Here is a 13,031-nt window from a genome sequence, read left to right as displayed (position 1 = left end):
TCACTTGAGGAAAGCAGCAACAAAAAAAAAGGGATTTAACTTCTGTGTGATTTTATCCCCATCTCTGCTGTGTGCGAGTACTCACCGCAATCAAAAACTAGCCCAGGGTTTCCCTGCACCATGCTCTGAAGAACACTGGTGTAAGGACCCATTGCAAGTTCTGATTGTGCAATAGCCTGTCACGCGTCTTGTCCCACTGTATATTGAATTAAGCAAAGAAAAGCATGTGAAAAGCTTGTCATAGCTTTTTGAAGCAAAACATTTCCCTGTGACCTCCAGCAGAATTTGGCAGAAATGGTCGACTCAAGTGCTAACTGGTTGCAGAACAGCAAAAAGATGTGCAAACTTTTGCTAAGGCATCATGATCCAGTCATATCACATAACTTGCTGAGATCTTTTCTGATACCATGTAAGCAACTAGAAATATTAAAGGCAGAATGGGGCCATCTCAAACTGAGGACTGAGGATATCAATACAGTTCCTCTCTACAAAGAGTTTTGTGAGCAATATGGGTAAGTTACCTTGGATGCAAGAATACTCAGAGTAACTGAAAAGAGGAAAAATTAGAAAAGTCTCTGCCTTCTCCATCCATTTTCCTCCTGTCCCCCTCTTTCACTTTCCTTTTTTTTTTTTTTAATTTCTACCTTTCTTTATTTTTGCTTATAATTAACCTAGCATTTTTGCTTTTCTCGAACGGCTTGAGAGCTACCTTTTGCTTCTTTGTTTCAGTACAGTTTTTTTTTCCCCTCTTTCGATTTCTATTCAGACTGTTTGCTGATGATGTTTTCCAAGTGCATTCTTCTCAGTCGTGTGACCTTCCTCTGTATTTCAGGCTCCATAAACAATGTTAAATACGGTACTTGAATAAATGGAAATTTTGGAAGCCTGTTAGATGAATTGTAGCAGAATTCTTCCTAACCCTCCTACTTGGCTCAACTTTGAGCAGTCAAGAATAAAATATTGGAAGATTTCCATCAGAGAGGCCCTTCTGAAAGCAGAAAATGGAACATCGCTTTTTAAAAAGCCTTGTCCCCGGAAACCACAAGAAAGGAAGTGAAAGGAGCAAGATGATGCAGTAAGGGTGAAATCCGTGCATGAAGGCACTGGAAAACACTGTTGTGCAATGGAGTGCGGAGGGAGCAATTGCTCAGTGGGCCTGTCCCTACAAGGCCAAGGCATTTTAGATCGACAAATCGGAGTCCATCACAGAAAATTTATGTGTGTGTAAAGAGTTGGTATCAGATTTACTCCATTCTGGTCTCCATTTATCCATCCAGTGTTACCTCCCATGCATTACCACCAGATAGGGAAGGGGCACAGTCCAATGCTGGGGGCACACTGTCTTTGCCTCTAACTAATTTATAAACTCTGCCGAAGGAGCAGCCCCGGGGCAGAGCAGGACTGGGTTGCAGGAGGGCTGGGAGCCAGGGGCGCAAGTTCTCTGTGCAGAGCGAACAACAGCTTGTGCTTCTACCCACGGGGCTGGGCAGCTGCTGGAGATCCCTGGCCTCAGCATCTCCCGGCCCTTCTGCACCCCGAGCTTTCTTGTGGTGGTGCCTGAGATCGGGCTTAGCAGTTACTGCTTCCTGGGAGGAGAGGTGAGCTCCCTGGCTTTGCTTACTCTGGCCTTTGAGCGGGAGAAGATTCTCTAGTGGCACCTGTAACAGCTCTTTCGTAGCAGGAGATCTGCCTGCAGTAAGGAGGGGGCTGTTTTAAAGCACCTGGGACGTACCGTACCCAAAAATCCCACCGTGTCTCCCTCTCCCACATCTCCACCCTTCCCCTTCCACAGCTGAGAGCTCCCTGCTTCCCTCTCTGAGCTCTGTCCTAACCTTTGTGTCACACCACCAAGGGTTTAAAAGGCAGCGTGATTAAAGCAATAAAATGTAACGAGGTATATAAGCTTTGCTAATGGCTCCTCTGCTTCTAAGAGCAAAGTGCGTGTCTGCCTTGGCACTTAGCACTCAGAGGCACTTAGCAAACCCATGATCAGATAGGAAGGAGAGCGGAGGGAGGAGGTGGAGAGAGTTTCTTGGTCTATTGTCTATGAGTGACTGTCATAGACAAGTTCTTTCCAGTGACCAGATTTCCCTGCTTTGTCTGGTCAACCCCTTGTTCCTTCCCCTCGGTTTTAGTTCTATATTATTATGAACTTGGAGAAATTACCGAACTATGTAACAAGGCAGGACCAGTGAAGAAGAGACTGCCCTGCCCCGCTTATAGGTCAAGTGCAGCTGATGCAATGAGCTGAGACTTAATCATATTCTACATGAGTTAGGAACAGGGGCAGGGGAAGAAAAAGAAAAAGGAAAGTTAAGGTCCAAGGTCAGCGAATGCAAACACAGTGATTTTGTGAGAGAATGTCTGAAATACCCATGTCTTGGTGATTCTAGTGCAGATATCCTGTACCCAGCCATGAAAGCCATAGTCAGACAAGCGGGCACAGAGGAGGAGTTTGGAGAGCCCGTTAGAGCACTCGGCATGTACTCCCCCCCAGAGGAGCATGTAAGGAGAGGCCAATTATGGGGCCTTGCGGGGGACCACACAATGTCTTTTTTTCCTGCAATTTCTGATAAAAGAAGTCCCAGCGGAGGCTTGTGGGGGCTGTTGTGGGGGGAAGTTGGGCAGATGTGGGTGACCTGTGAGGCTCTGCAGTGGCACCTCTGCTGCGTGGAGCCGGCTTGGGTCCTGGGACAGCCCAAAGCAGCAAGGGAACCTGCTTCTATCCGGACTATTTGTGGCACAGCACTTGGCTCACAGTCACCCCCAAATGATATTAACCTTGGTACTGTATCTAAAAGTGCTGTATTTTAGGGAAGAAGGGAAAGAGAATTGCTTTGGTTTAGTCTGCTAGCTTTTGCTATTTGGCGAGTTGCTTTATAAGCAGTATAGAGATTTAGTAAGAGCTGAGTATTAAACTTGATTCTAGCTTCAAAAGCTTCTGGAAAGCCTAGAAATTCACATGATCCATGATGTGCAGAAGAAAATTAACCAGGAGACGACTCTAGTGACATCAGAAAGAGCCAGACAAGAGAGCAGTCTCCCTACTGGTAAGGAGAATTAAAATACCCTTCCTGAGAAATATGGGAGCCCCAGTCTTGAGTGGGAAAAGTAGCCTCGGTGCCTAAAGGCAGCAAAGACTTGTCCTGCATGTGAAGAGGACAGCACATTTGCCCTCAGCTCCCCACTGCCCTGTGCATCCTTTTGGAGGCCAGGGATCAGCTGAATCGTGGGGAAGGTGTCACTGATGAAAAATAGCTTACCCTCGGGAAACTCTCATCTGCTTTGGAGACCCCATTGTGAGAAATTCCAGAAATACACCTAGCTGGAAGCCGTGAAGAATTGTGTCCCGACACTCCATATGCCTTCCTGCATTGACCTGTTTATTCCGTCTGTTCAACAGATTCAAATTCCCTAAATCTAAGAGTTCCCTTTCTCTTTACAAAGTGAGTGTTTAGCCATAATCATTGCAAAAACAATTGTGCAAACAAGGGTGAACACTAATTATTCTGGAGTTTTCAGCCAGCCTGAAAAAAACTATAGGAAATTACTTCTCTGCTCCTCTGTGTTGCAGTGTTAATATTTTAGGCCTAGCAGTGCAATTTAAATGTCAGACTTTTTACTATGTTAGATGTTACTTGGTACAATTACTGCACGGATCTGGGCAATTTGGGTATTCACAGGCACAAATAGTAAAACAAAGAAAAAGTGGAAATAAAAGGGAAGAAAAATGTGCCCTTCTGCCACTGGTTGTGGTTGCAGGCAGCAATAATTAATGCACAGAAATGTTAAATTTCACACAAAAGCCATATTCTTTACTCATTATTTACAGAAAACTCTAATACACAATTGTGGGCCAGGTCATTATTGACAGAACTGGTCTGTAATGAAATTGCATTTTGGTTTTGATACCAGAACGAATTTGATATTGCTGCTCAACACAGGCTTTGCAGTCTATTTGCAGTGACATTTACTTTTTGTTGTAAACATTTTAGGAAAGCTGAGAAACCCTAAGCTATAAAGCATACCCAGTGTCAAATGCCAGGGATTGCTGAAGGATCAATATTTTGTGGCAGCGATACCCACTGATGTGTGGTTTTATTCTGTTGGGTTTTTTTTTCCCCCTTTTTTTTCCTCCCTCTGTTCCTGCAGAGCTCTGAAAACACAGGGTAATGCAAGAAAATTTCTCAGTTGTACGACCACAGATAGTTGAAATATTTGTTCAAAGGCTGATGGAAAACTACCAAGAATCAGATACAGAGGTAGATATTCTGCATTTCTATCTAAGCAACAGCTAAATCATGTTTACAGCTTTATTTATTAAGGCTCTTGTTAATCAGTGACCTGAAAGAGAAACACATTTCTTAAGCTTAGAGCTTAGATTCAGATTATGTTGGTTTGTAACAGCAGTGTTGGCAGCAAACTTGTGTATTGCCCTACTGCCTTCTGACAGGTTTATGTCAGCTCTCAGGACTGTAATAATGCGAAGATGAGTTAGGGCGGGAGGTTTACCTGCAACTGCAATGCAGGATTGCAGGACTTTATTCACGGATTCAGGAGTGGGAGCTCTTCTTCCTGAGTCATTGCTAAATCAAATGTCCACCACCATGTTAGGAAGTACTTTTAGGGCTTTTTTTTCCACTGAAATTTAAAGAAAATATTTATGAAAATATGACCACTTCTGGTTAAAAAACACAAAACATGTTTTTTTGAGAGAAGAGATGTTGGGGCCCAACTGCAATCCAGGCAGTTGCTGAGCTGGTGATTTCATTTCTCTGCTGAAAATTCTCTTTCAGCTTCAGATGGAAAAAAAGTACTTTATGTAGTTGCAGCTAGAACCAGTCAAAAAAATGACAAATCTGTTTTCCATCAGTTCAGTGAAACTGCAGATTGGGCAAAAACGGTTACATTGAATAATTTTGGTTTTGCTTCATTTTGAAATTGCAGAAGTATTTAATTTACAATAAGGTGACCATGTTTCATTTTGATGTATGCTGTATATAGCAGCGGTTATGACTCAGGCGACCTGCAAAGTTTTTTATTTTGTTTTTTTTTCTAGGTTACTTTTAAAAAAAGCCATTTACAACATTGTCTCACCATACCGGGCTGTGACATCTTTGCCAGAGAGCGCAGCAACTTTGAGACCTGCTCCATGTTTTATGTAAATATCCTGCGCCAACAGCACCGTCTACTTTACCAAAAAGAACAAGTATGCTCAGAACGTTGATTCTGCTCTTCAAGAAGAGGGGAAGGTGGTTTCTCTGGATGGGAGGCAGTTGCTAAATGAAAAATAAAGTCAAGCTGTCAGGCTGGGAAGTTGTTGAAGTAGAGTTGGGCTACACAAGCATAGTCACCGTGCATCTTTGTGCTTTGCTTCAGGAGCTGCGCGCAGTGGAAGGAGGTGGCAACCAAAGCGATGTGGCCCTGACACAGGTTGGTGATGAGGGTCTATCGATTGGTAGTACTTAGTGGTCTCATTTGGGACAGAGTCCCACTGTGCAGACACATGGTGATAGTCTTTGAGAAGAAAGGCAGGGTGGCTCTGGGGCTGTTGTTTCTGCACTCAATGCCAGGAGTCATGCCAGAAGGACTTGTAAAACAAAGATAACCTGAAGGCAAATGTAGCGGCCTGCTGTTCTGTGGTTCATGTTCACAATGGATGACGTACTGGTAACTTTCTAACTTAAACTCCTACTGATGGATCTCTCCTCCTACACGACATTTTCCCAGGGCAATTCAACCATTGAGATAGGAAATAGAAGTGCGTCAGGCATGGAGGCCATACTGCCATGTAGGTACCAGCTATGCTACGTCGTGGCTGCATAACCAACTCTTCTTAAGTTCTGAGTATTTGACTTTGCAGCTTCCGCTGCGTTCTTTAGGATAGCTGGTATGTGTGGGTGGAATTTTTTAAAGAAGTAAACCCAGCCAATAAATCAGAAATGCCATCTTGTGAAATCATGTGATATCCATGTCATCTATCAGCTGACTTGAAGGCTTGGCACCATCAACACAAACTCCACTGCTAGAGGCTTGTCAGCTTCTACAGAAACCCACACTACGGAGAAGACTGCTTGGGTTTCAGGGATGTTTGTATAGCAGTGTTGGAACACCTGCATTTTGGATTTCATTCCTGAGCTCCCTTTCTCATCTGTCCTCATCACTGACTACAAGATTTGAGTTCTTCTCTGGGCTTCTTATCAGTTTCTTGCCCCACTTTCTCATGCTCTCTCCATTTTTTTGCCCCTATATCCTTTTCTGTACAGTGTCTTGTCAGGAACCTCCCTTCTTCCCTGATTTCACTGTCCTGTCCATATGTTTGGGAAGACTGGAGTAAGAGAGACAATGAGAAACACGTGTAAGGTTTCAGCTGTGTGGAAAGATACAGGAGGAGTCAGTAGGACTTTCCTGGAGCCTATGGGCAGTGGAGTCTCTCCCCACCTCCACCTTGCTAGCCCATTGCCACCAAATCCCTGTCTCTTCTGCCACTTCCCTTGAGTACAACAGAGCTCATCCCTTGTGATCAACCACCCCAGGCAGCTGCCTGCTGTCTCTGGGCTCTGCTTTAACCTCAGAAGTTCCTCCCAGTTCCACTTCTCACTGGCCTAAAGCAATTAACAGAGGCTACTGCAAGTCTGAAGAGCAAGCTCAGTTGCTCAGTGGAGGTGTTAGAAACCATGGGAAAGGTTCAGGCATGATCAACCAAAATGGGATGGCAGGTAGTTTGAAAACGAAAAGGTCTGTAAGGAATGTACATGAATGATGTTTCTTTTTCTCCAATGAAGTCTTAGGATTTGACAAACTTTTTGCTGATTTTACTAAAAAGACACACAAAACAGAGGAAAACTAGTACTTCTCTGAATGAATATCACCAGAATTTTTCAGCAGGGCTAAAATACATGTGTTTTTCCCCAGCATTCATTTTCAGAAGCGTCTCAGTAATGTTTGCTGTAAGAAAAAAAAAAATTGACACTGAAAATTTAAGCAAGAATCCATTGACATTATTAGCATTTACTACTTGGATCTGGCATGCGGAGGTGCGAGGCAACCTTGAAAGCAGATTGTGCTGTTGGCTGTGCCTACAGTCTGCAGTTGTGCCTATTTCTTCTCTGAATAACGTAATACGCGGAGAATGATTTTTAGCTTTTCTCCGTTGTGTTCATCTCGTTGCAAATGCTGTTTAGTGGTATGAAAATGACCAAACATTTATATCTAGCAATGACCTACCTATGTGAAATTTAAATTCTGTCATTTAAATCTTTTTAACTTCTACCATATACCTTCCTGTTTGTGCTAACCTGCGTGCCCTTTCTGAGGGTATGTTAATTGTCAAATATCAAGAAATGGAACATATAATTGTTTTTATCATATATTAAATGGTCTGTATGTACAACCTTATCAGCGGACAGCATATTTGCTCTGATAAATGCATTACCTCACAGCTTACTGAACAAAGCCTGGTCACGATTCTTCTGACTTTCTCTCTGGAGGCAGGGGAGATCATGCTGTGTCAGGCTCACCGACATAGCAGAGCCATGCACGGGATCTTCTCCTAAAATCAGATTCCCTAATCCTGCTCCCTAATCCTTCTGCTCCTCTGCCCTCTGCACGTACTTCCTTCTGTCAGTTCTCACACCTACTGGTGAGAAGATGTTTCTTTCCTGATGACCAAAACCAGTCTGTTTAAGGTCATATATGAAACTTTCAAATATTGGTTGTGAACTGCCACAATTGTTCCTAGTGTTTCCAGGGAACAAGTGTTTCTAAAACCAACAGAGATGTACAAAGTGAATTATTCCCTATCATCAATGGATTATTTTCATCAGGCCACTCAGTTAGGAAGATATTCTTGCTCTGTATAATTAGGTATCATGCAACATATTCAGAGCTCTGGATCATTTGCTCCTAGGCTATGGTGTTTGCTCGTCCCTAGCTTTGCTCATTCACTTTCTCTGCTGTGACAGATTGTGGGGCAGTGCCATGGGATGATTATGGAAATAACTGCTCTCAGATCCCAGCTCGCTGACTTAGAGGAAGAAAATCTTGGTCTCAAAGAGAAGATTGGAAAATAAGTACAGGATGAATATGAATCATTAGCGCGGAACCTATTTGTGACTTGTGTCCGTCTAAAAGTAGGTACAGAATAAGAGGGGGTACTTGATCGGTCTCTTTTGTGCTGCTGTATAATTTGCCAACAAGAGTAGCACTCAAAGGAATAAATTGCTGCAGTGTGCCAGGTGGATGAATGAGTGAATCATTTATCTCCTGCTGCTAGAAGCATCTTGTAAAAATGTCTGGTAGAAAAATAGTGTACCTTTTCCAAGAGAGGAGGCGTATTCTCTATGGAACAGCTACCACATTAGAGAGAGTGATGGAAGCTCTTTTTAGTTACAGTGGAGGGAACTTTTTGGATATAATACTTCAGTTTGTAATATTCTGCATTATTTTTCTTGGAAACTTTATGTCCACTGTGTAATTGTATTGCTCACTCTAACAATGCCTTTGTTTTCAAGTAGTCCACTGATTTCTTTTGGGTGACATATTTCATTACTTACAAAAATAAGATACCCCAACCTAGCCTGAAAAAAAACTGAGCTGATTGTGACCACGTGTATTATAGAGCAACTACCTGCATTGGATCCCCAAGGTTTTGATTGATGGTCCACAAGCCCATTAATGTCTGTGGCCAGAGCAATAGTTACTTGACGAATACTGTGATATCTTTTCCAATCCTGAGGGTGAGTCCAGTTTTCAACTGAAAGCCTTTTTTTTCACCATGGTGCTGCTGCTTCCATTAGATACATACATCCCAGGATTGTCAATAAGTTGCCTGCAAATGATGCAACTGAAATTCCACTTCTAGTAGTGCCTGGATGCAAGAAGAATATTGCTCTAACTTCCCGATACATCGAATCTTGGGAAATAATTATGAAGAAAGACCATCTGGTTGTAGTTGAAAGACTTCTGAAATATGAACGTTGTCACCCCATATGTGCACACTCCATCTCTTATGGGTTCTGTTTGTAACTGCAGGGAAAGTTGGATGTCTATCGCCTTAGCATTGAGCAACGAGTGTTTGAAATCATCAGTGAAGTGAGAAGAGAAGGAGCTGACAATATGATTGATCTGAAGAAAAATTTTGGCTCCACTAAAAATAATGGTGACTTGAAAGAACATTTGTTTAAAGTAAGGAAATACATATGTGTCTCAGTAACTGAACACAAGGATAATATCCTGGTTAAGCTTGCTGAAGATGTCTCAAATTATTGCATTCTATCTGGGACATTGGTTAAGTGAAGAGCATGGAGGTGGTCCATTACTAGACTCTGTTAATAGCTACTCTTTTGTCAGGCTGTCATGAATCAATCATTTTTGCCTGTGTGTTTATGCTCCAAGTACAGAAATTTTGGACCAAACCCAGCTCTTAGACCCTGATTATCTGCATGTATTTGAACTGAATTTGTTTCTAAACTTAGGAAGTCTGCTTTCAGTCTGTTCTGATTGAAACTAACACCATGCTTTCTACACAGGTGAACAACAGAGACTTGAACTTGGATCTGAAGAAGTATAAATGTGAATCAGAGAATCACAGAATGGTTTGGGTTGGAAGGGACCTTAAAGATCACCCAGTTCCACCCCCCCTGCCATGGGCAGGGACACCTCCCACTAGACCAGGCTGCTCAAAGCCCCATCCAGCCTGGTCTTGAACACCTCCAGGGATGGGGCATCCACAGCTTCTCTGGGCAACTTGTTCCAGTGCCCCACCACCCTGACAGTAAAGAATTTCTTCCTAATATCTAATCTAAATCTACCCTCTTTCAATTTAAAACCATTACCCCTTGTCCTATCGCTCCACTCCCTCATAAAGAGTCCCTCCCCATCTCTCCTATAGGCCCCCTTCAGATACTGGAAGGCCACTACAAGGTCTCCCTGGAGCCTTCTTTTCTCCGGGCTGAACAACCCCAACTCTCCCAGCCTGTCTTCATAGGAGAGGTGCTCCAGCCCTCTGATCATCTTCGGGGCCCTCGTCTGGACCCATTCCAACAGTTTCATGTCCTTCTTATGTTGGGGACTGCAGAGCTGGTTGCAGTACTCCAGGTGGGGTCTCATGAGAGCAGAGTAGAGGCGCAGAATCACCTCCCTTGACCTGCTGGCCATGCTTACATTGAACTTACAATGTCAGCATTCTCATGTGTTGTCATTGTCCCTTTTTTGGGGTGGGGGAAAGAGAAAGTGATGTTTCAGTGACCCTGATAAATGTGTTGATGGGAGTTTTATCTTCTTATTGTGCAAACTGGTCACATAAAAGAACGGGGACAGAATCCTTTTTTCCACTTGGGAGTTACTTAGAATCAAAAATTTATTCAGCTTTATGTTTTGAAAAAGTGTCCCCAAAACTGATGTTCTGGGAATTATAAACTAAAACCTGGAAAGTAATTTCCAGGCTACAACTTCCAAATCAATCCCTTTCATAGTCAAACATATCCCTCCTAGGCAAAGTTTAATTTGTACTAAAATTATGGTAGTCAGTCAGTGAATATAAATGAGATCAAATGGATAATGGCTAAATACTTCTGTCTAAAGCAAATATGCCTGCAGATCTCTCAAGCAGAGAACCTTGTGAGGCAGGATATAAATCTAACACTAACAGAGTGAGAAGGGCTTTCCACACCCCCAATGAACCTGGGGGAGGGGGAAACACAGAAGTAAATGAGGAACCAGTGGAAACGGAAGAGGTCCATGTGTGAGAAGGCTGCAGGGAGATTTCCACATCCCCACTTGGAAAGGGCAGCGTGTTGAGGCAATGAACAAGGAGGGCAGGGAGCTCATGTGCAGTCAAAGGGCTATGGTTTGAGCAGAGTCATGGAAGCTCGGTGAGTTGGTGCACACCATGGTCATGGGTGGTTACAGGATGTTTAAGAAGGATCAGCGCAGAAGAGGAGCGAGAATTACACTCTGTTTAAGGAGATCATTCCCCACACAGAGCTCTTGTATGAACATGGAGATGTACTACTGAAAACCTATGAGTCAAGGTCAGAGGAGGGAAGAATGTTAGTGATTGATGACTGTGGTGGGGATCCGTTACAGATTACCTGGTCCAGAGGATAAATTGGATGGGACTGTCTATAGAGAGCTAAGAAAAGTGGTTTTGATTTGAGGCCTTGGTGTTCATGGAGATTTTATCCATCTGGAAATCTAACGGAAGGGGAACACGGCACTGTGAAAGCCTAGGCAGTTCCTAGGCAATCATAGAATCATAGAATGGTTTGGGTTGGAAGGGACCTTAAAGATCATCTAGTTCCAACCCCCCTGCCGTGGGCAGGGACACCTCCCACTAGACCAGGTTGCTCAAAGCCCCATCCAACCTGGCCTTGAACACTTCCAGGGATGGGGCATCCACAACTTCTCTGGGTAACCTGTCAACCTGTTCCAGTGCCTCACACCCTCACAGTAAAGAATTTCTTCCTAATATCTAATCTAAATCTACCCTTTTCCAGTTTGAAGCCAATCACTCGGTCTATCACTACATTTCCTTGTAAAAAGTCCCTCTCCAGCTTTCTTGTAGGCCCTTTCAGATACTGGAAGGCTGCTAGGTCTCCCTGGAGCCTTCTCTTCTCCGGGCTGAACAACCCCAGCTCTCTCAGCCTGTCCTCATAGGAGAGGTGCTCCAGCCCTCTGATCATCTTTGTGGCCCTCCTCTGGACTCGCTCTAACAGGTCCATGTCCTTCTTATGTTGGTGACTCCAGAGATGGACACAGTACGCCAGGCGGAGTCTCATCCTAAATACAAATGCTAGAGGAGCCAGCTGCTGTAAATCCCTATTTCTGCTGCTCTCAAACAGAGAAAAACTGGTGGGGAATATCATCACAGATGTATGTCATCTGAGGCTGCAGTGACTATGAAATTTTTTCAGGATCAGGAGAAAGGTTGCAAAATTATGCTGCAGAGCTATGACTTGGGACTTGAGCAGAGCAGGCTGGGACTTATTTAGGGAATTGCTAGGCAGAATCCCTGGGAAACTGCCAAGAGGGGAAAAGTACTGAGGAAAGCTGGTTGATTTTTAAAGAGGTTTCAAAACCAACTACCCTCTTATGCAAGAAGACCAGGGAATTTAGCAGAAACTTGGCCTTGCTTGACTCAGCAAGGAGCTTCTTAAAGGATTAAAATACAAAAAGAGAAATTGCAAGTAGTGGAAACGTGGACAGGCAACAAAGGTAGAGTATCAGCGTTCAGACCCATAGGGATGAAATCAGGAAGGCCAAAGCCCAGCTGCAGATAAAACTAATATGGGACACCAAGGGTAAGAAGGTGAGTTGACACTGAATGGTAGAGCGTCTGTGCAGAGACACCTCTGCCAGGAGGGCCAGGACCTCCAGCCGTCCTCTGTGACCCTTGTTTCTATGATTTTTGCATAATGAAACTGCTTTCCTCTGCCTTAAGAACAGTTTTCAGGAGGAAGTCTGCTATTTTGAACAAAGAAGATGAAAACCTGATGACTATACTTCTCATGAATCCACTAATTTTGTTATTATTAAGGACATTGTGATTAGGGTGAACCAGGTTACTGAATGTGTTATGAACCAGAATCCCCATTTGGCATAATAGTGTTTATCACCATTAACGGTGCTTCGTTTCAGAGGGGTTCACCTGCTTGCTGTTTTGGAATAAATGTCTTCCATTTTTTTTCCTGGTTTCTGGGCAATGGTCACATTTCCTGTATCCCTGGAGACACGGTAATAGAAATTTATTGCCAAAGGCTGCACTGTTTCAAATTGCAAAGTTTGAGCATTTGATAATTAAAATGAAATAGAAATAGTTGCATGCTTTTACAACTGTATTTACTTCCAAACCACACGTTTCTTCCTGGGGGAAAGTAATCTTTGCGGGTCTACTCTTACCGATGTCTCCCTTGCAGGAACAGCTGCAGCTCTCGCGGGATGAAAACATCAGGCTAAGCAAGCTGGTTTGTAAGCTCAAGGCTCTGAACTGTTGGAAGCAAATCACTCAGAAGGCACAGCTCTCTGCAAAG

At 43.5% G+C, this 13,031-nt stretch overlaps 1 protein-coding gene across 1 annotated transcript in view; it reads left to right on the top strand.

Moving 5' to 3' along the window:
- LOC141740544 (uncharacterized) overlaps nt 1–9,571 on the top strand; it is a 73,788-nt gene extending 64,217 nt beyond the window's left edge. Inside the window, 3 exon segments of the mRNA XM_074579370.1 lie at nt 8,799–8,946; nt 9,034–9,160; nt 9,531–9,571. Coding sequence (XP_074435471.1) covers nt 8,799–8,946; nt 9,034–9,160; nt 9,531–9,571 — 316 coding nt within the window.
- The last annotated feature ends 3,460 nt before the right edge of the window (nt 9,572–13,031 follow it).

Source organism: Larus michahellis, chromosome 3, assembly GCF_964199755.1.
Source record: "Larus michahellis chromosome 3, bLarMic1.1, whole genome shotgun sequence".
Taxonomy (NCBI): domain Eukaryota; kingdom Metazoa; phylum Chordata; class Aves; order Charadriiformes; family Laridae; genus Larus; species Larus michahellis.
The sequence above is the reverse complement of the archived record's forward strand: the minus strand, read 5'-3'. Positions and strand labels throughout refer to the sequence as shown.